Source organism: Leuresthes tenuis, unplaced genomic scaffold (assembly GCF_036924035.1).
Source record: "Leuresthes tenuis unplaced genomic scaffold, fLeuTen1.0.hap1 SCAF_21, whole genome shotgun sequence".
NCBI lineage: Eukaryota > Metazoa > Chordata > Actinopteri > Atheriniformes > Atherinopsidae > Leuresthes > Leuresthes tenuis.
In genome coordinates, this window is record NW_027325375.1 from 7,487,664 (window position 1) to 7,510,464 (window position 22,801).

Consider the following 22,801-nt stretch of genomic DNA (forward strand, 5'->3'; position numbering starts at 1 on the left):
TCAACACACTCATGACTTATACTTAATGCAAGTAATATTAAACATATAAATAATAACAATGTGGGTATATCACTGATGGCTCTGTATGCCACACACGCAGAGCCACTGTCACAGACCGACTCAGTGTCTGTGCAGCCAGGGACACCTTCATCTTCTGTGAATCAAAATTCACATGCTTGTCTGTTACCCTGTTAGCTGCATGCAATCCAACTTTTGCTTGGACATCATTTAGATGAATGATGTATCTCCAGTTGATCTGGCCACTGGTGCTGGTTAATGGACTGTAAGCCTGCAGCATATTCCGTGCCAACTTCAACATATGGCAAGCATCCATCCGCACAATCACCCTCTCACTAGTTACTGCAGTGTTTCTCAATTCCGGTCCTCATGACCCACTGCCCTGCACGTTTTCGATGTTTCCCTCCTCCACCACACCTGATTCAAATGATCAGCTCATCATCAAGCTCTGCAGTGGCCTGATAAGGAGCCATTCATTTGAATCAGGTGTGGTGGAGGAGGGAAACATCGAAAACGTGCCGGGCAGTGGGTCATGAGGACCGGAATTGAGAAACACTGAGTTACTGGATGTGGAAAGAATGTTTTAAAGGGCTCAATAGGGTTACCCTTTTGCTGGCACCCAGGCAGGTTGCACAAGCGGACATTGGAGGCACGCCCATCCATTTTGACGCATGCGAGAGGGCTGCATTGGGATTGGGTCCCGCCGGGTCCCGCGGGACCAACTCAAATCACGCGGGAGTGGGCGGTATGAACTTTTCTGCGGGCAGTCGCGGGCGGCAAAAAAAATAAAAAATACTGCGGGACAGGGATGTAGTGGTGCCAGGTGTACGGTAATTGTCGTATTTGTATGATAATTTTGCCCTGTGTACGATGTACGATCAATAATCCCCAAAAAGGCTACAAATACGATCATTTGACCATTCTGTGAATGTGTGGTTGTAAGCGGTTGTAATCAGCCTGTCGCAACTGTCTGTCGGATTTTTTTGTGAACCCTGAAGGCATTTCCATGTGACAAGTTTCAAGCTAATCGTGCTTTTTATTCACGAGTTGATCTCCATTTTTATTTTATTCGTGCTTCTATTGTTTACGGGGACATTTAGCCTAACGTGGGGTTGATGATGCAAAGCCGTGCCGACCTGTTAGACGCTATTCAACACTAGAGTGACTATAGCGCACAATAGACTTGTTATTTTAGTTATGAAGGGTGTACGATAATTTACCTCAAAATACGATAATACTACATTTCCCACCTGGCAACACTGTCGGGAAGTATTTTAGCGACAGGATAAACAGAATAAATGATGTGGAAAGGAAGCTCAAAGAAGATCTTTACAGCACAAAGACAAAGCAAGGCAAGTCTGACATTTGGAGAAGTTTCTTAATTGTCCATGAATCTCTTTATTAAAAGCCTATGAAATTACGTGTTTTCTCCTGCGGGACTCGAGAAGACATTTCTATTGTTGTGCTGGCATAAAGTCTCAAAGTTTTGCGGGAGCGGGCGGGAGTGGACATACACATTGCGGGAGCGGGTGGTAATGGTCAGAAATTCAGCGGGAGCATGCGGAAGAAAACAGTCCCGCGCAGGACTCTAACACATACCACTCTTATGCCGCACTTATGCAGTTCCTCCGACGCATGAACAAGCAGCACCTCCTGAGTCTCTGGCGATAATAACTTGGTCAGGTAGTAGGTAATTGTGGCCTTCCAATGGCCTATCAATGGCCTTGTAGGCCTACCACCATTAAAACAAGAGCCTCAGTGGCTAAATCTGTCTCATTCAAACCATCCGCCATATCCACAAATCCAGACATTTTCTGGGTATGGGAGTTGTACTGGATATGTTTTTTAATGGCCATGGCATCCATCATGAGACACACTCAACCATATTTAGCTGGGTCTTCCTCTTGTCTTTCCTTCAACATGTCCAGCATCATCATGTTAAGGCCAGGCTTGGCATCCAGGAGCTCATCCACCTTTGTAAGAAAGAAAAGCAGTCATTTAATATGGCTGCTGTGATCAGGATTTTTTCAGGATCAATAATCACTGAAAGCAGTATTGGCAGATGTTAATAATGCTAGGTGTAGGTATGTCCGCCTGTTCACTCATAACAGGATAAAATAATATGCACAGCTAACATGGAAAATAAGGTTTCAAATAATACGAACAATACCTTTGCAATGTATGTGGATGTGGGAGGTTGATATGAAGAGTCTCTCTCAGATAGCTGTATGCCTTCGGACCATGTAAGTGGAGAGTGATGGCAAACTCCCTCTGGTCTTTGGTGTATTTGTGGCTCTGTTTTGACAGGAGGTGTATTGGAAGATCTGAAATTCAATTAGCACTGGCCTTGCCCTTTTGGCAACCAAAAGAAAAGCCAGTCCTGACCAGCAGTTCAGCAATAAAAGAACAAGGGTCTCTGAGGTGGCAGGACCTTCTACAAGCAGTCTGGACGAGGTCAGGACAGGGAAAAAAGGAAAGAGGAAAGTCACAGAAGATGGAGAGGGACCCTCAAGAAACCCAAAGAGAAGGAGGGGACTCCTGGACGTCGTATTAAATCAAGAGTCAGCCTCCTCCTCAGTGGAAAGTGGTAGGCTTGTGCATTTTGTGAAATTACAGCTGCATAATTAACTTACATTTTAGCTGTAGTGGTTGAATATTATGTCCTTTAACTTTGTCACACTGATCTAAACACACATTTTCAATCAAATTACAAACATGTGAGTGTCATCATGCTAATGTTTCAATGTGTTATTTTCATTTATAGGATCCAGTAGCAACAATTTAGATGGTTGTACATCTGATGGGGATATAAGGAGGGGTAATAGAAAGAGGAAGGCCTTACCTGCTGAGGAAACACAGAGTAGGAAGAGAACGAAGAAAACTGAGACCATACAGGACCAAATAGATGCCCAACGAGGTCAGTCATTAATAAAATAATGTAACATTTAGCTTCAAGTGCGTTATATTTAATCTAAGTATTTATATTAGGTATTACCTAGGCGATATATATATATATATATGTTTGTTTTTTTAAATATATATATAGAGAATTTTTAGAGGTAACCTGTGTAAATTATCATTGAAATTCTTCTGATGTACTGTCAAACTAAAATGATGTTTATGTTTTATTTTAGCTGAATTTGAGGAGAAATACGAAGAGAAAAATCAGCTCGGCGAAGGAGGCTGTGGATCTGTGTTTGCAGGCTGTCGGAGAGAAGATAATTTACCCGTATGTATTAGACACACATTGTCATATTCAAGAAGCTGTATGATGTGACTAACCAAAGTCTTGTTTGTATCTTGCAGGTAGCCATCAAACACATTCCTAAGGACAAAGTGTTCTGCAAACAGAAAGTAAGTTAGCAACGGCAGTAACTTCTGCTTTTATCAGCACTATCACTGGATTATAGATAAACTGTGGTTTTCCCTGCCTAACACTTTCTTTGTTGCTGTGATGTTTCAAGACAAGAATGGGAGGCAGATTTCAGTGGAGGTGGCTGTTATGCTGAAAGTGGAAAGTAGCACTGCCAGTTCAGTGGGGCACTCAGCACCTGTGTCCCTGCTGGACTGGTATGATCTACAGCAGGAGCTGATTCTTGTGCTGGAGAGACCAATGCCTGCCGAGGACCTCGCTCACTACATCGAAGAGCATGGAGGCTCCCTCCAGGAAGATGAGGCCAAAGTAAGCTGATGGAAAATATTTGCAATCTTTGTGAATGTCATTCTTTGAGAGACATCGTCACACTTTCTGCTTTTTTTATTTAAATGCTTTCATAATGGTTATGAAAATATTTTAAAGCCATAAAAAATGTCACACCATCCTCTCTGCTTAAATATCTAACCTGTTTTTTTTTTCCTCTTTCAGATTATAATACAACAGTTGGTTGATGCAGCAGTCCACCTTAAACAAAACAACATCTTCCACAGAGACATCAAAGTTGAAAACATCCTGATTGAGACCGGCTCAGATGTCCCACGACTTCGTCTCATAGACTTTGGACTGAGCTGCATCAACAAAAAGACATCTATATATCGAACTTTTTATGGTATGTTATTACTTCAGATTTCGCTCTTCTCCAATCAATGATTTAAAAACCAAAGCCACTCGTCCTCTAACATTTATTCTTATGTCTTTATCCTGAAGGTACCAGTGCTCATGTCCCTCCAGAGTGGCTGAACTCCTGTACATACAGTGCTGGACCTACAACAGTGTGGCAGGTAGGAGTGGTGCTGTTCGAAATGCTCCACAACAAAGAGTTCAGGTCCACTAACTTCATCAGGAAGAAACTAAAGATTAGCAGTACGCTGTCTCAAGGTAAAACAAACACCCATACACACATCTGTCATTAAGAAAAGATAATCTGTTTCAGACCACATTCTGATAGACCACTGCAGACCTTCCACATGCAGTCAGGATGAGGTCAGGACAGGGAAAAAAGGAAAGAGGAAAGTCACAGAAGATGGAGAGGGACCCTCAAGAAAGGCAAAGAGAAGGAGGGGACTCCTGGACGTCCTTTTAAATCAAGAGTCAGCCTCCTCCTTAGTGGAAAGTGGTAGGCTGGTGCATTTTGTGAAATTACAGCTGCATAATTAACTTACATTTTAGCTGTAGTGGTTGAATATTATAATGTCCTTTAACTTTGTCACACTGATCTAAACACACATTTTCAATCAAATTACAAACATGTGAGTGTCATCATGCTAATGTTTCAATGTGTTATCGTCATTTATAGAATCCATTAGCAACAATTTAGATGGTTGTACATCTGATGGGGACATAAGGAGGGGTAATAGAAAGAGGAAGGCCTTACCTGCTGAGGAAACACAGAGTAGGAAGAGATTAAAGAAAACTGAGACCATACAGGACCAAATAGATGCCCAACGAGGTCAGTCATTAATAAAAAATTTTAACATTTAGCTTCAAGTGCGTTATATTTAATCTAAGTATTTTCGCCTAGGTATTACCTAGGCGATATATATATATATATGTATATATATATGCGTTTTTTTTTTTTAAATATATATAGAGATAATTTTTAGAGGTAACCTGTGTAAATTATCATTGAAATTCTTCTGATGTACTGTCAAACTAAAATGATGTTTATGTTTTATTTTTGCTGAATTTGAGGAGAAATACGAAGAGAAAAATCAGCTCGGCAAAGGAGGCTGTGGATCTGTGTTTGCAGGCTGTCGGAGAGCAGATAATTTACCCGTATGTATTAGACACACATTGTCATATTCAAGACACTCACCGTATGATGTGACTAACCAAAGTTTTGTTTGTATCTTGCAGGTAGCCATCAAACACATTCCTAAGGACAAAGTGTTCTGCAAACATAAAGTAAGTTAGCAACGGCAGTAACTTCTGCTTTTATCAGCACTATCACTGGATTATAGATAAACTGTGGTTTTCCCTGCCTAACACTTTCTTTGTTGCTGTGATGTTTCAGGACAAGAATGGGAGGCAGATTTCAGTGGAGGTGGCTGTCATGCTGAAGCTGGAAAGTAGCACTGCCAGTTCAGTGGGGCACTCAGCACCTGTGTCCCTGCTGGACTGGTATGATCTACAGCAGGAGCTGATTCTTGTGCTGGAGAGACCAATGCCTGCCGAGGACCTCGCTCACTACATCGAAGAGCATGGAGGCTCCCTCCAGGGGGATGAGGCCAAAGTAAGCTGATGGAAAATATTTGCAATCTTTGTGAATGTCATTCTTTGAGAGACATCGTCACACTTTCTGCTTTTTTTATTTAAATGATTTCATAATGGTTATCAAAATAATTTAAAGCCATAAAAAATGTCACTCCATCCTCTCTTCTTAAATATCTAACCTGTTTTTTTTCCTCTTTCAGATTATAATACAACAGTTGGTTGATGCAGCAGTCCACCTGAAACAAAACAGCATCTTCCACAGAGACATCAAAGTGGAAAACATCCTGATTGAGACCGGCTCAGATGTCCCACGACTTCGTCTCATAGACTTTGGACTGAGCTGCATCAACAAAAAGACATCTATATATCAGACTTTTTATGGTATGTTATTACTTCAGATTTTGCTCTTCTCCAATCAGTGATTTAAAAACCAAAGCCACTCCTCCTCTAACATTTATTCTTATGTCTTTATCCTCAAGGTACCAGTGCTCATGTCCCTCCAGAGTGGCTGAACTCCTGCACATACAGTGCTGGACCTACAACAGTGTGGCAGGTAGGAGTGGTGCTGTTTGAAATGCTCCACAACAAAGAGTTCAGGTCCACTAACTTCATCAGGAAGAAACTCAAGATTAGCAGTACGCTGTCTCAAGGTAAAACAAACACCCATAAACACATCTGTCATTAAGAAAAGATAATCTGTTTCAGTTCACATTCTGATAGACCACTGCAGACCTAACAATGTTTGTTCTTTTTCTTCACATCCTCCAGATTGCCTGGATTTCTTGGAGCAGTGTTTGATTAAAGTTCCCAAGCAGCGCCCCACGCTGGAGCAGCTTCTGAATCACACTTGGTTCACGTGAGACAGAAACAACACACACACTGTTAATCAAAACAAATTACATTTTATTGAAAGTTTGATTCATGTTTAAATTTAAACCTAAATCTTTATGTCTGAATTTAACAGGAATAAATATACATTCTAAATATGTCACATTTTCTGTGATGTGAGGATGTAAGAGTAAGGATAGGATAGAATAGAATAGAATAGAACATAACACAACACAATAGAACACAATATAATACAATAGAATAGAATCCTTCTGTATTAGTTCTTCAACAGGTACATCTACAGTGTTGCAGAAGACAAACAGAAGAGGAACAGAACAATTATAAAATTTGTTTTTTTAAAAATGATCAGTGTTCACTTCTCTGAGAGGAAGTGTTCACTGATGACTGAATGATCTCAGATGTGCAAAAATGAATTGTCCTAAATATTGCAAAAATAAAATCCATTTTTAGACACAATTTTCAAAGAAAGTAAATGTTTATTTAATATTCTGACATTTGAATATTAGTTCAAGTAGTTTCACATTTATATTAGCCCCATGGGTGGGGCCTCTGCCAGGAGGTATGGGGGCGCTCGGGCTCCTGGGGCCCGGGTCCGGTGCGCGGCCCATGTCTGGGCAGCTGGGGCCTGGCGTGGTCGGTGGGCCGTTGCCCCTGGTTCCCAGGGGGCCTTTGCCCTATGCTTATGGGGGCTCTTTCCGGGGGCTTCTTCTGCGGTCTTCTGGGTGGATGTGTGGTTGTCCCTAAGGTGGGCTTCCTGGGTTCTGTGCTCTGTGGGGGCTGCTGGTGGCCTGGGTCTTGAGGCCCTCTCTGCCTGCTTCTGATTGCTGGGGGGGGGCTGTGGATTGTGGCTCTGTACACTTATACACTCATAACTAAGCAGGGTTATCATGTAGGTCCTGTGCCATGGGTATTGCATGTTCACACACACACACACACACACACACACACATTCATTAGCCCAGTAGCAGGCTCGCTAAGCAGTTGCTGTGTTATCCTGTGGTTTCAGGTCATCTATATCCACAGTTGTGTTGTATGCGATTGCCGCTACTTGTGCTTGTTTTTGTGTGTTTGTTTTTTCTCTGCTTGTCTGCTTTCAGGAGCTTATGGTGGCGCTAAGGCTGGATTCCCAACAGAGGCCGTGGATTGTCGTCTGTTTTGTTTTTTACAGGTGTAGCAGCTGGATGTCTGGTTTTTGTTTCTATTTTTGTTCTGTTTCCTTTTCTTTGCTCTTCTTCTTTCCTTGTCCTCCGGTCCGGTTCAGCTCTATTACATGTGAAATATTGTAAACTAAAATTGATGGGCATCAAGGGGAGCTTTACATTTATAAAACTTCCCTTGGCAAAGCAAATCTGTTTGGCAAAAAAGGTATTCAGATTACCATTCTGCTGCCATAATGCTGGACAGGACAAGGGAAAAAAAGAAAAAGAAATATCTACTCTGTCGGCCTTCAAAGTCTAAGGCATTCAAATACGACTGACTGAGGCAATTATGCTATTAGGCTAACGTTCTGCTGCTGCTATAGCTACTACTACTACTACAACAATAATAATAATAAAAAAATTATTTTGTAATTAATTTATAATTAATTGCATTGTATTTAGAGGCGCCTTTCAAAGCACTCAATGTCATCTTACAAGACACAGCCATTGACTTAATAGGGGGCTGCACGGTGTTGTGGTGGGTAGCACCATCACCTCACAGCAAGACGGTTCCAGGTTCAATCCCCACCTGGGGCCTTTCTGTGTTGTGTTTGCATGTTCTCCTCGTGTATGCGTGGGTTCTCTCCGGGTTCTCCGGCTTCCTCCCACCGTCCAAAAACCGATTATGTTAATCGGTGACTCTAAATTGTCCTTAGGAGTGAGTGTCTATGTGTGGCCCTGTGATGACCTGGCGGTCGCTGGAAGCTACTAGTGGTGACTGCTCACTGATGGCTGCAGGAAGATGCTGATGGTTGCTGGAGGTTGACCAGGAATGGAGAGGCCAAATACATCCATGGCAATAACTAAAGTATATGGCCTTTGGTGCAGGAGGTTGAGCCTTCTTGTTCTGACTCTTGCTGACAAGGTACTCTTATCCCTGATGCACTTTGCCTTAACCTCAGCCTGACATATTTGCAGACTATCTTTCTCTTCACATCATGGCATGATGGAAGGCTGCTCTCCAGAAGCATGGCCTCCTCTTCCAGCTGTTCCACTGCATTGGTGCACTCCATGAGAGACTCATCTGTCCTTGAACGGAACAGCTGCTCCACATGCTGGACGACAGTGAAGACCTCGTCAGATGGCCGATAAAGTGCACCCGGTTTGAATTCCTTCAACTGCAGCAGAACAACATGCTCATGTGCATCATCTGCATTTTGTACAAGTGCATGCTTGCATGTCTCGCAGTGTGAGCAGCTAAAGACACACTTCACGGTGTATCCGGCCAGATGATACAGAACACAGGAATCTGTTTTTGTGAAGGTGGGTGGTGATGTCAGGTCGACCAGCTGCTCCACTCTCAGACCTTCAGGACTTCTGGAATTGGTTTTGGTCTCCAGGAAGTCTGCTAGGTGGTCACAGTTGTCCTCCAGGTAACTGCCTGTATGCACTGTGGACAGGAACTGTCCAACAGTGACAGCCCGCAGGGCATAGTGGAACTCCACAGGTGTTGGCACAGGGTTCCTCTGACATATGCATCCAAGTGTGTTTTACATGCTGCATTCTTCTTTGGACAGTGCGGATATCTGGCAGAGAGATCTTCATGTTCTGCAGGGTTTTGTATCCTGTTGTGCCTGCTGTGAATCGAATTTGAATTGCCTTTTTGATGGTCTCATTGCCCCACTGAATCACCTTTTTATTCTTTTGGCTGAGTGCACGAATCTGGTCCCGATTGAAAATTGGAAATTTTTGTTGAAGGTTGTTGTTTCTCCTCCTAAGTGCCAAATTGATTATTTTTTGTCGTGCTGGAGCGCTCTCTGCTTTTATCCTCCTATATCTTTCCTTTCTTAATTCCCTCAGCAGGTCCTCCACACTGGCCCTGTCATGACTGGCCCCTGGCACACTGGTTCCTGGATGAGTGGCCCCTGACTGACTGGCACCTGCTGGTCTGCTGACCTCTGCTTCACTGTCACCTGACACATCCCTCTCACTCGCCTCTAACTGCACCTCAGTTTGTCCCTCAATATCTGTAATAACAACGTTTTGTTGGTGTTATACGTATTTATGCCACCTACACTACACTACAATATCTTGTTTTTGAAATACATGAAATGGGAAAAACTGTGGAAAGACCGATATCATACCAATGTTTGATTTTATGCAGTAAGTGTGGTCATCAGATGTTTTAACTTCTGCAGAAGCCATCATCCTCGAAGGTGTTTTCCTCCTCTTGGGCTTGGGGCGATGGATGAAGATGGTTGGGACAGCATCTGCTCTCGACCTCCGTGTGCCTCTTTTTGTGTTCGTGAATTGGTTGTCCTCAAAGTGTAACTGCCAGGAGGTAATGATGTCATACGTCGTAGGCTAAGTTCAGTTTCCCCTACACACTTCACATTTTCTGTTGAACTTTAATTGTAATGTTCTTCTTTACATTCAGGTGTCGAAGGCCCTTTGAAATTTTAGTAACTTTATCATAAAACCTCTGTGGCCATTACTTACTTCACAAAGTTTTCTGTTGTTGTTGTCATCTTTATATACTCTATAGCTCTGCCCTCTTCCACACAGCATAGACATATATATACGTAGACGCCTCATTGAGCACGTTGGTCCATTGCTGCGGTACGTCAGCGCGTCCGCCATATTGGATGTGGCAGATCTGCCCGTAAACTACTAAAAGGAAATGGACTGAACTTCAAACAGCGCCTTTCTACAAAGTGCTTTAAGTTTGTTATAATTGGCTTTGTTCTTAGACATTATGTATTCATATTCTGCATTTTATAACTAAGCCACGTTCATATTTTGTACTTTTCCACTCTGCTCATACTACGTTATAGATGACCTTAAATGGTCCAAGACTTTAAAATACCATAACGGGACTAAATAACTGGGTCAGATAAAGCTTCTCTATCGTGTCAGATAGGTCTGGTACATTAATTACACACCTAAAACAACACTCACTTACACACGTTGTTTATCTCATCCAAAGAACATTACGAAGACTGTGGTTGACCTGTTTTAGTCACTTATAATTGGCCAATATATGAAATATTTCCGTATATTGGGGCTCAGGCTGACGGACTTCCTGCGAGAGCTCTGTCACTCCGAGTTCAGCGCTGCCATACTTTACATGTCACCACTAATAAATACTTTCAATGAAAGAATCGGGCTAAAAAGTTATTGCCTCTTATTCACACAGACACACTAATATAGCTGGGAAACAAGTACGTACCAGAAACAACATGTAACTAAGTGATGATTATAAATGTTTATTCCTTATTTTTAGGCTATAGGTAAGCACCAAACTAACATGTATTTTTCTAATGTTTTTATGAGTGTTTACAGCTGCTAATGTGTGCAACACTGTTACTGTGATGATAAATATTGAAATATTTATAATTGACATTTAATCTGTGTTTATTATAACCAGATCCTGAAATGTAGAGGGTTTTCTGAATAAAGAGCACTAACATTTACATTCAACTGATTTTGAGTAATCGTTTATATATTCACATTGATACACATTTATATAAAGGTATATACATATGAATATCTACAATAAGGGCATTAATGAACACGGGGACATTGACGATCGTATATACACACTTATATCTACACACTTATCTACACAGCTATAAAATTGCAGTCAGTGTAAGTTAAAAACCTTGGAAAAGAATAGTCTATTACAGCTTTTTCCATGTGTTGCCATTCTGCAGCTTAAGGGTGCTCAGTTTGGCAATGTGGTGCAGCCTCAATTTGTGGAAGACAGACACAATGATGCCCCCCCAGAAAAAACACATCCTCAGAACCAATCTCAGCCCGGACAAACTGACAGATCAAGGCCGCTTTGACCGCTTGCCCTGACACTGACTGGCGAATAAAACACTCAGCTGATCTGACCACCTTTACAGTACCGTCAGAAGGAATCATCAGCCTTCCCTTGTTTTTTAGCGTGAGCAAGTGGTAGCTCTGATCAAATGATGCGGGTACAACATCAGTCACCAAACTACCACAGCACACATCACAGGAAAGCTTTTTGAGAATCTGGCAAACAACAAACCCTGAGATGTACACCAGTGCATTGTCCACAAGACCACCAAAGCGGGTTGGTAGATAGCTATGGTCAGACACTAAAGCAGGAACGTTAAAAAAAGGGGGTGGAATCTCTTCAGTTTCTTCTGCTGCTGGAGAAGAGAACATCTCAAAAGTAGACAAGGACACGGTCTCATCCTGTGCTGCCACATTTCCTGATGTGCTTGGAGACACACCACACCGCACCATCAGATGGCAGGAAGATGGCCTGGAACTGGCTGGCTGAGGGATTGTTATTGCAGCCCCCTAAAACACATACAAACAACACATTTACATATACAGTTACCCAAATAATATGCATACATAGAGACTAACCACATAGTAAAAAAATCTGAAATCCCTACCTGATACCCTGATTGAATTAAAGAGGAGCTCCAAGTGATCCTGGCTAAAGCGGTAGGTGCTGACGTACGGCTGAAGCTGTTCTGGAATCATCAACATCAGGGTGTCAATGTTGAACATGAATCTCATGACAGATAGGTACCTTCACAAGAGAGCACTACGTGATTTCCTTCATTTATAGATGTTAATGCAAAGAGAAACAATATTGAAACAGGAATGGGAAAGCTTGATAACATCGACACTGCTATACATACCATTATAACATTTCTAAGGAATGAAAAACACTGAAGATAGAAGTTCAACAGAAACAAAACAGGAGACTGCAAAAACATTGGAACCAGAGAACAAAGCATCATAGGAACCTATGATGCATCAAACGGAACAAGAGAATAGAATAGGACTGGGCAATATATCCATAATATATCAATATTTTATAAAGCTCCAACAGTCATCCCTTCAATATTCTCTCTATATCAATATTTGATCAAAATTACATTTGAATTTATTGTCCAGCCTCGAACAGAACATCATATGAACTTGATGTCTTAAACTTATGAACTCTTCATGCAAACAAAAGCTTCCCACTTTCCTAAAACCTCTTTGACAGGTGAAGGGGTGTGCCATCTTTCATCACCAACTCATCAAGTAGTCCCTGCCTCTCACCAAGAACTCTACACTCTCTGCCCAATACAAAGAACCCAGCGGAGCTTTGAACCCTTTGGCATGGGGATTGTGACTGTTCATTTTATCAAAGAGCCTGTCAGTTATCTAAAAGCAAATGTCTGCATTAACAGAAAGCACAATAATCATCACCATAAACAATAACATGTTCCTATGAGTCATTAGTCTAATTTCTAAAATATAAAAATGATTCACGAGTTGATCTCCATTCTTAGGGAGAAAAGTTGTGATAGACATTTTAGCAACAATCTTGACGTCCTACTTTGTGTGAATGTTAGTAGTAGTATTATATTAGCATCACCTCAATGAACTCAGCTGTTGCTTCACAGTGTTGGAACTGTAAATAGCCAAGGTCCCTCAGTGCACGTGTAGCGTGGTACAAAGTGAAGTTGTCCTCCACTACAAGTTTAATTTGAAAAAGTATTTTATTTTTGTTCTGCAAAAAGCCAAAAATATATATTATTTATCACGTTACGCCACACACATCTTCACACTCAGGAGTGTGTTGTCGTTCTCACAGCGTATTCACATAACACAGAAAAATTATGAACATCTGCACAAAACATCCAAACAATAATCATGACCGTTACATTGCTATTCCAGACCAGTTGTCTTATTTTGTACATTCAATATCAATTTGTTTCTCCAATACACAATCAGCCATTCATATCTACCAAAATGATCACATTAACGAAATCAATTATGTATCCATCTTAACTTATTTATTTATCTATTGACAATACCCGAACCGTTCGGGCTATTTACACTGGCTCATAGCTTTCTCCAGCCTTATGCTTGCTTGCGGTTGCTAGGCAACGAGTACTGTCAGCCTATTTCCGGACCGTTAGGTTTTATAAACCAGTAAAGTTTTTGAACAAAATAAATATAAAATCCAAAAGAGACCATAAACTCACAATTAACACATTCACCCATCAAGCACACAATTACAACTCTCCCCTCTTACCTGCAAAAAGCCAAAAATATATATTATTTATCACGTTACGCCACACACATCTTCACACTCAGGAGTGTGTTCTCGTCTCACAGCGTATTCTCGCGAGATATCCCTTTTCCCTGTACATAGTGTAGCGAACGCGCCCTCTGCTGGTGAGACTTAGAAACTGCATCACCATATTTGTCAAACAATAAACGAACCTTTCCCGATCAGACAACACACAGACAATTTTCAACACACTCATGACTTATACTTAATGCAAGTAATAAACATATAAATAATAACAATGTGGGTATATCACTGATGGCTCATTATGCCACACACGCAGAGCCACTGTCACAGAGCGACTCAGTGTCTGTGCAGCCAGGGACACCTTCATCTTCTGTGAATCAAAATTCACATGCTTGTCTGTTACCCTGTTATCTGCATGCAATCCAACTTTTGCTTGGACATCATTCAGATGAATGATGTATCTCCAGTTGATCTGGCCACTGGTGCTGGTTAATGGACTGTAAGCCTGCAGCATATTCCGTGCCAACTTCAACATATGGCAAGCATCCATCCGCACAATCACCCTTTCACTAGTTACTGAATGTGGAATGAATGTTTTAAAGGGCTCAATAGGGTTACCCTTTTGCTGGCACCCAGGCAGGTTGCACAAGCGGACATTGGAGGCACGCCCATCCATTTTGACGCATGCGAGAGGGCTGCATTGGGATTGGGTCCCGCCGGGTCCCGCGGGACCAACTCAAATCTCGCGGGAGTGGGCGGTATGAACTTTTCTGCGGGCAGTCGCGGGCGGCAAAAAAATAAAAAATACTGCGGGACAGGGATGTAGTGTTGCCAGGTGTACGGTAATTGTCGTATTTATATGATAATTTTGCCCTGTGTACGATGTACGATCAATAATCCCCAAAAAGGCTACAAATACGATCATTTGATCATTCTGTGAATGTGTGGTTGTAAGCGGTTGTAATCAGCCTGTCGCAACTGTCTGTCGGATTTTTTGTGAACCCTGAAGGCATTTCCATGTGACAAGTTTCAAGCTAATCGTGCTTTTCTATTCTATTGTTTACGGGGACATTTAGCCTAACTTGGGGTTGATGATGCAAAGCCGTGCCGACCTGTTAGACGCTATTCAACACTAGAGTGACTATAGCGCACAATAGACTTGTTATTTTAGTTATGAAGGGTGTACGATAATTTACCTCAAAATACGATGATACTACATTTCCCACCTGGCAACACTGTCGGGATGTATCTTAGCGACAGGATAAACAGAATAAATTATGTGGAAAGGAAGCTCAAAGAAGATCTTTACAGCACAAAGACAAAGCAAGGCAAGTCTGACATTTGGAGAAGTTTCTCAATTGTCCATGAATCTCTTTATTAAAAGCCTATGAAATTACGTGTTTTCTCCTGCGGGACTCGAGAAGACATTTCTATTGTTGTGCGGGCATAAAGTCTCAAAGTTTTGCGGGTGCGGGCGGGAGTGGACATACACATTGCGGGAGCGGGTGGTAATGGTCAGAAATTCAGCGGGAGCATGCGGAAGAAAACAGTCCCGCGCAGGACTCTAACACATACCACTCTTATTCCGCACTTATGCAGTTCCTCCGACGCATGAACAAGCAACACCTCCTGAGTCTCTGGCGATAATAACTTGGTCAGGTAGTAGGTAATTGGGCACTTCCAATGGCCTTTTAGGCCTACCACCAGAAAAACAAGAGCCTCAGTGACAAAATTTGTCTCATTCAAACCATCCGCCATATCCACAAATCCAGACATTTTCTGGGTGTTATAATTGGCTTTGATCTTAGACATTATAAATTCATATTCTGTATTTTCCTAAATAACCTATGTTCCTAGCTGGTACTTTTCCACTCTGCCCATACTGCACAACAGATGACCTTAAATGGTCCAAGACCTTAGAATGACATAAACAACTGGGTCAGACAAAACATCTCTATTAGGGCAGATAGGTCTGGTACATTAGATCCGAGCCTAAAACAGCACTCACACATACACACATTGTTTATCACATCCAAAGAACACAACAAGGACAGCAGCTGGCCTGATCATGCCACCCAAAACTGGCCAATTATACTCTGACAAGTGTGAATACAACTTCTGTGAGATAAAGCTGAATATAAATATAACATGTTTCCGGATAACGGGGCTCGGCCTGACGGATTTCCTGCGGGAGCTCTGGCACTCTGAGTCCAGCGCTGCAATATACTTTACTTGTGACCACTAATAAATACTTTTTTAATAAACGATTTCTCCAGCTTGTTCTTGGGCTTCCAATGAAAAAATCGGGCTAACAATTGGTGCCGTGACCCGGATTGGCTGACTCTGAGACCGTGTCTGATCGAGGACTTCCGGAGCTGGTTGGAGGGGACTCTTCTTCAGACAATTCAAGGCGCCTAAAACACAAGGTGAGCAGAAAACCTCTTGTATCAGGATATGTGAAATTTCTGCACATTGGTCATTCTCAACTAAATTGTCTGAATTAGGATGTCCTCCGATCACTAAATCAAAAGCACAAAATTTGTGTCTACAGGTTTACTAGGTGGTCACATGTAAAGTATAAACACATAGTCTCACATAGGGAGAGTCATATGTGTCCTAGTTTAGTACAATTTGGCCAAATAAAAGACATAAATTAATATACCATAAATTCATCCTGTCTTCTAAACTGAATAGGAATTAGATACCAATGGGCGGGGGTCTATTAGTCCGCTATCGCGGTGTGAGTAATCTCGGTATTACTGCACGACCGGCGATGTGAGTAATTTCTGTGCAAATGGCGCTTGGACCTTTATCTGCAATCGGCGGTGGGTCTGTATTATGTCACAATAGACTGAGTGAGTAATTTCTGTGCAAGAGGTGCTTGGACCTGTATCTGCAATCGGCGGTGGGTCTGTATTACTTCACGTTTGGTGGTTGGACTGTAAAATCCGTGATCGGCGGTGTGTCTGTTTTTTGTTTTTGTTTTCTCTCCGCAATCGGCGGTGGTTCTGTAGTTGTTGTGAACAGACGATACACTAAGGGTTTATCTCTGCATAAGGACACAGGGCTAAGTTTTGTTATTTTTCATGAAAATGTGGGGTGGTTTGCTACTTGGTTGATATTTTACTGTGTTGGTGGAAGTGTATCGAGCAGTCGAGACTGATCGAGAATTCCTACACTGACACAGATCTCAAGTGGTTCTGTAAAAGGGGGGCATTGGAATAGAAAATAAAGGGGAATTTAGTTAGGGTGTTACAGAGATTGGTGAATTAAAACGAGTGAAGAGACTGGGTGAACCCCCAGCGATCAAGCGCACAGAGTAAAAGATTCTGTGTAGAAGCTTCTTGGTGGGGTCCAACACTCAGGTATTGCGCCATTCACCCATTCTGATTAACACGTGAAATACCTGAATATGTCACAAACCTTTGTTGATAAGTGGAAAACAGGTAAACCCGGCTCATTGGGGTCGGTATTGTTTAACACCTTGACTAGATGGATAAAAAAGGTTCGAAGAGAAGATGAAAAAGGAGGGACTGAGAGATTTGTGAACTGGATGAGAGAAATGCAAGAGAGAGGAATGTTTGGGGGGTGTGAAAGTGCTCCACCGCTACTACGGGATTTCTCCATGTTTTCAAAACAAGCTACAGGCAGTAAGAATCAAGCAACAGCAAAACTAAAGGAGGCAGGTTTATTCCAGAAAGCAAGGGCAGATAAAGACGAAAAAAAAAGGAACATTTCTTGCAGACTGTCAGCATTTTTAGGAGAAGTTAAATTCTCTATTCAGACGCAATTCTCTGGACAACTAACACAGCATGTGCCAGACACAACGTCATCTTTTCCAGGGACACATCCTACTACACTAGAAGATAAGACACCTCTTCCCAACATCACGCATGCTCAATAACAGAAGCATGCCATTTAGCAAAAGAAAAAACTGACCAGTTATACAGATTCAGCATAAACAGCTCAGGCTGTACATGTGGACATGTGTAATTGGAAAAGACAAGGTTAGATATCCTTAGCTTTGTCATAAATGCTCTCACCCTAAGATTATCTCATCCCAACCCTGCTTCCTTCTTCCCCCATTCAACCCTGAGAGTGAGGACAGATTCTGATTGATCATTGGCCTGTACTTAAAGAGTACCAGAGTTACATATAGTTATTTAGTCGAAAAATTTACAATGATAATGGAAGTTTTTACTAGAGCATTTATCATCAATTCAATAATTTATGTTTAAATAAATTTGAATGGGAGAAATACCACATTGAATGGACAATCTGAAAACCGCTTTTCAATGCAAGTATCACAGTGAAGAGATAAGAAGCAATACAAGGTCCAAAATGAATCCAGGAAGAACAGACTGTTTAAAACTAAACATTAGAACCAGTTTGTTGTTGAATTAAGATTTAACAGCTCTCTTAAAAAGTTAAAGTCAAACAAACAAACACAGCATTTAAATCTTTGATCCTTTAATTGAAAAACTTCCTGAACAAAAGATGTTCTACAAATTGAGACTTTTCCACCTGAAGCAGGTCTGAGACCGGACAGTCAGACCATATGACATATTAGAAAATATCAGGATTTAACAGCAAGGTCAGACAGATAGGTGTCAGACAGTTTCTTACCATCTTAAAGCATTAAAGGTTAGCCTTTATTGTGTTAGAGATCACAGTAGCATGACTTAAAATTTAGCTGATCTAAATACTTCTCCTCTGCTTATTTTCACCAATTCTGAGTTAATATTCATCATCAGTATTTATATTTGATCTCATTAAACCATTTAACTATTTAACTGCAGCAGATCTATGAATCAATGGATCTGTTATCTTAACAGAGCAGCAAAATGCTTTATATAAAGGTTTAAAGTGAGTTAGATTATTAGGAAATTAACAAAAACACGGCAATAAAAGGCACAACGAGAGTCCGATATCACCAATGAGTTTCTTAAAGAAGAAAACTCTAAAAGAAATTTAAAGACAGCTGCGCTGCAGTAAGTCTGACTCATAACAAGTCAGTTCAAGGTTTGTTTTCATGGCACATTTAAAAACAGCCACAGCAACCAGAGAGCTGTACAGCTGAACAATATATTAATACTATTAGCAAATTCTAACCCTGCAGATAACTATTAATTAATCTAACAATAAACATTGAATAAATGAGTGCAATTAAAACACAAACAGTGTTTACAGTTAAAGACATGCCTCTATACCAGACATGTGTCACTGGAAAAGGAAAGGCTTTGTGACCTCAGCAGGCACCCCGGTTAAACACTTAAATCAATTACTCGAACTATATTATGCCATAATTGAACCAAAACAAGTTGCTATAGTCAAGTGCAGAGGACATCAAAAGGGAGATGGGAGAGTAGCGAGAGGCAACAATGCAGCAGATAAGGCAGCAAAAACAAAAGCAAGGTATACTGCATTTAACCAGATGTCTCAGAAAACATTGGAGGAAAAATCACAACGAGAATTATGTTTAGAAAACATTAAAGAACTTCACGAAGCAGCGGCACCATCTGAAAAGCAAGCATGGAATGAGAAAAAAAAAAAAAAAAGATTCCACAGGACTCTGGAGGAATCATGAAGGCAAAATAGTAGCTCCAACTGGACTACTAAATTTGCCATGTCAAGAAGCAAACAGGCTCAACAGGCTCACCCCTTGTTGTACTACAGTATGGAAACTTGTGTGAATGTGAAACAACTGAATAACACGGTGATGAGGATATCTCAACAGGTTACATAAATACTCACCAAGGAACAGGACCAGGAAAGTGAACAAACTTAACTGGTCCTCTCCTATATGGACAGGACGCAGAAGCTACAACACATTGTGTAAAGGTACGGTTGACCGAGAATAGACTGAGTAACTGGATCCACAAGGATCACTGTACTCAGGCTCAAGATCCTGCCGAAAGAACATTAACTGAGGTCCGGACTGACTTAGGAACCTCACCTACTAACAAAGACTAGACCACGGGGACTAAAACTCTATCAGAGACTGAACAGACCACTGACTATGAAACCAAAGGAAAACACTACTGTGGAGACTAGACTGTAGAACCGCAGTAGCAGAAACAATAAAGGTTACAATAACTAATCTTCACACCTCTCCAGTGTGCAAGTCAGACATTAAAAGCTCAAGTGACAAAGAGCTACAACAATAATCTGGACACACCCTCTCTTCCCACCACTCCACACCAGGTGACTAAAAGATCTCTGAAAAATGGCAGCAACCCACTTCAATTGCAATTTATTGAGAAACAAAATGGTATGGTACAATCCGATCTGTGCTCAGTCATGACATGTTGGTCGAACGAAAAAGATATGAATGGGATGAATAAAATGTTCTGTGAGAACAGTTTTAATCATGTGTTCTGGTCCATTCGAGAAATTACACGGGAGATGACCCAAGTTGTTTAATCTGGTGCACTTAATCAATCAATCAATCAATCAAACTTTATTTTTATAACACTTTACATACAAGAAAATGTAGCACAAAGTGCTTCACAAGATAGAAGAAAATAAAACAACAGTGAAACCCAAGGCCACATACAGACACACATAAACACACACACACACACACATCCACACATACTGGAAGAAAGAAGTAAAGATTAAGTAAAACAGAATAAACTGAGGCAGAGCTGCTCTAAGTAAGGTAAAGCACAGAGCTTTGAACTGCACGATTAAAGGTCTAATTCATGTCAAGGAAAAACAAGAAGGATCCTGAACAATTTAGCTAACATTCCAAAACTGCTACGAGCAAAGAAAAATATTACAAAATAATATCAAGAATCTGGGCCCTTAGGTCAAAGCATGCATGCAAGGTAACAGTGATCAATAACCAACCAAAGATCTGATGTCTGACAACACAAGCGCGATGCTGTGGCACTGCTAAGGAAAAAGTTAGCAGCACAAGGCCACATGGCTCATCTAAAAAATAAATAAATGAGGAATTAAGACAAATAGAAAAATAGAATAAACCTTTGTCTTTTTTAATTTGTATGGAAATATGTTATTGTATCATGTGATGTTATAAGAAACTCTGATGCCACACTGTTGGTACCACATGAAGGGTTTCTAATTCAAATGGAAAAAAAATTCAAATTAAAAATTAATGCTGATCCTGAACTGTCTGTGGATGGCTCAGCATCACGAAACACAGCCACTGGTAAGAATTAAATAGAATTTAGTATTAAGTAACAAGTGAGAATTAAGCAGATCATGCTGAAATTTTATCAAAAACACTCTGAGCTGAATTAAGAGGACAGACAATATTTATCCCAAAAAGGTTAATCAGTTACTCATCGAGAAGAAATGGCTGCTTTCTTGATGCTGTGCTGCTCCCAAAATGAAATCTAACCACAAACATTTCTGTCCTGCAGCAGCAACACAGGAGCAGAAACTGCAGTGGAAGAGTTCAGCAGAACTAACATACGGATGAGACTAAGCCTCATCGGGGGGGGGTGGAGATCATAGTTTACTAACACTTCTCAAGTTTTTCCCAAAATTCTGTGAGTCTTTGTCTTTCTTTTGTCTTTTGTTCTATGTTGTCTTGTGTTTTGTCTTTGTCTTGCTGTGTTCTCTAAATGGTTTGAAGTATTTCCACAGAAAAAGTTGATGGTACTGGATTTCTCATTAATGCTGTACAGCAGGTTGGTGAGTATTTTGGTATTGTCCTAAAACATGGTGTCTCTATCAACTGGCCAGTTGTTTTGTTTTTATTTCATTTATTTTTATTTTATTTTTATTCTTTCGGTTTATATATTTGTTTTTGTTTGGGGTTCATATGAAAACTTAATTGGTCGACCAATGAATACTGGGATTGAACCTGTTAAAAGGGAATTCCTGAATATAGAACATTGTGAAAATGACATGTTGTGCTGCTCGGTTCTCTCTCCTGCTAACATTCATCCACAGCTTAAATTAACTGCATCGGCAGCAGAACCTCTACAGGACTCACAGCCAAGTGACTGACAAGACGTCGGTCTGAAATTCTGGGAGGCACGATCATCATGCCAAGATAATGGTTGAACAACCACACAATCTTCAACCACTGTCAACAAAATAATCTGAATTATCTCCTGAATTGTCCCAAAGAAAAAGATTAGTTAGGGAAAACGGGTGGTAAAGACCCCTTTGTGGAAGTGAAGTGCTGGTAACCTCTCCTTCCTAGTTAGCTCAGACTGCTGAACTGAGGTTCAGCCAGAAGGACAACCAAACACCAAGCAGTGACAGGATTGGACCAGAAGAGACTGAGCTGCACTGCACCACTCTGCACAATGTTATCATAAAATTTTCACTCAAAAGAAATTGTCAGTTTTTACACTATCATTACTCATCTGTTCTCAACAGGGTCATATCTTCATATTCACGTCATGTTTAAATGTCTGTATTGTTTTGTGTTTTGTGATGTTCCTCTTTAGTTTAATGATTTTAAGTAGACCAATTATTAATCATAGGAATTCATACATACGTCCATTGCCATTGGTGTGAATCGGCTGTTCGGAGCGGGACCGTAGGCACTGAAAGGTAATTAAGTGGTCGGTCGCCATGGGGCCATAGGAGAATTTTCCCGGATATCAGCCATCAGGTTTTTCGCTCCTACTCGCTGCAAACAGTGGACGATCCTGATGGTAATGTTAATTGCCTTAAGCACTTTTTGAGTTTCAATATTTTATGAATTGTAGCTTAATTAATTATTGTTGTGTTGTAATGGTACTTATGGGTGAGCAGGGTCTTGCCACTGCTTAAACCACATATAGTTTTGGGCCAAAATGAACTAAGATTCTACACAGAGATTGGGTTAGGGGCCACATACACACACTAATTTTAAGACATATTGAAACATTTATTGATTTATTCCTTGCATACACGTACAGGCGTGATACTTATAGCTTTTAAGTGCTCATTGCAGAGTTATGATCAGTTGAGTAATGAAGGTTGAACTAATCTGGGAAAGAGGTTCTGTTCCCAGCATCATGATAAACACTCCTGATACAGAAAGGTTTAGCTAACGCATTACAATTATTTTACACATGCATATGCAATGAAAACTTGCTT

General features: G+C 40.9%; 2 protein-coding genes and 1 pseudogene across 2 annotated transcripts; all 3 read left to right on the top strand.

The window, feature by feature from the left end:
* The first annotated feature begins 239 nt into the window (after positions 1-239).
* Positions 240-4,987, top strand: LOC140280355 (serine/threonine-protein kinase pim-1-like). Its single transcript, XM_072375654.1, has 8 exons — positions 240-283; positions 642-763; positions 3,153-3,247; positions 3,325-3,376; positions 3,483-3,700; positions 3,884-4,064; positions 4,163-4,333; positions 4,977-4,987. The coding sequence occupies exons 1-8, from the start codon at positions 240-242 to the stop codon at positions 4,985-4,987; spliced, it is 894 nt and encodes a 297-aa protein (XP_072231755.1).
* A 144-nt stretch (positions 4,988-5,131) lies between these two features.
* LOC140280356 (serine/threonine-protein kinase pim-1-like) lies at positions 5,132-6,528 on the top strand (the record flags this gene model as incomplete). Its single annotated transcript, XM_072375655.1, has 6 exons — positions 5,132-5,230; positions 5,312-5,359; positions 5,469-5,687; positions 5,869-6,049; positions 6,148-6,318; positions 6,437-6,528. Coding segments are annotated over 6 exons (810 nt in total), but the record flags the coding sequence as incomplete, so codon positions are not given.
* Positions 6,529-16,442: 9,914 nt separating this feature from the next.
* The window catches only part of LOC140280357 (uncharacterized), a 29,107-nt pseudogene continuing 22,748 nt past the window's right edge, over positions 16,443-22,801 (top strand).

Excerpts from the sequence above, each read along its gene's own strand:
- LOC140280355 (XM_072375654.1), top strand. The coding sequence starts at position 240 with ATGTATCTCCAGTTGATCTGGCCACTGGTGCTGGTTAATGGACT. Across the intron at positions 764-3,152 it reads AAATCACGCGGGAGTGGGCG|CTGAATTTGAGGAGAAATAC; the intron begins GTATGAACTTTT and ends GTTTTATTTTAG. Across the intron at positions 4,065-4,162 it reads TATATATCGAACTTTTTATG|GTACCAGTGCTCATGTCCCT; the intron begins GTATGTTATTAC and ends TTTATCCTGAAG.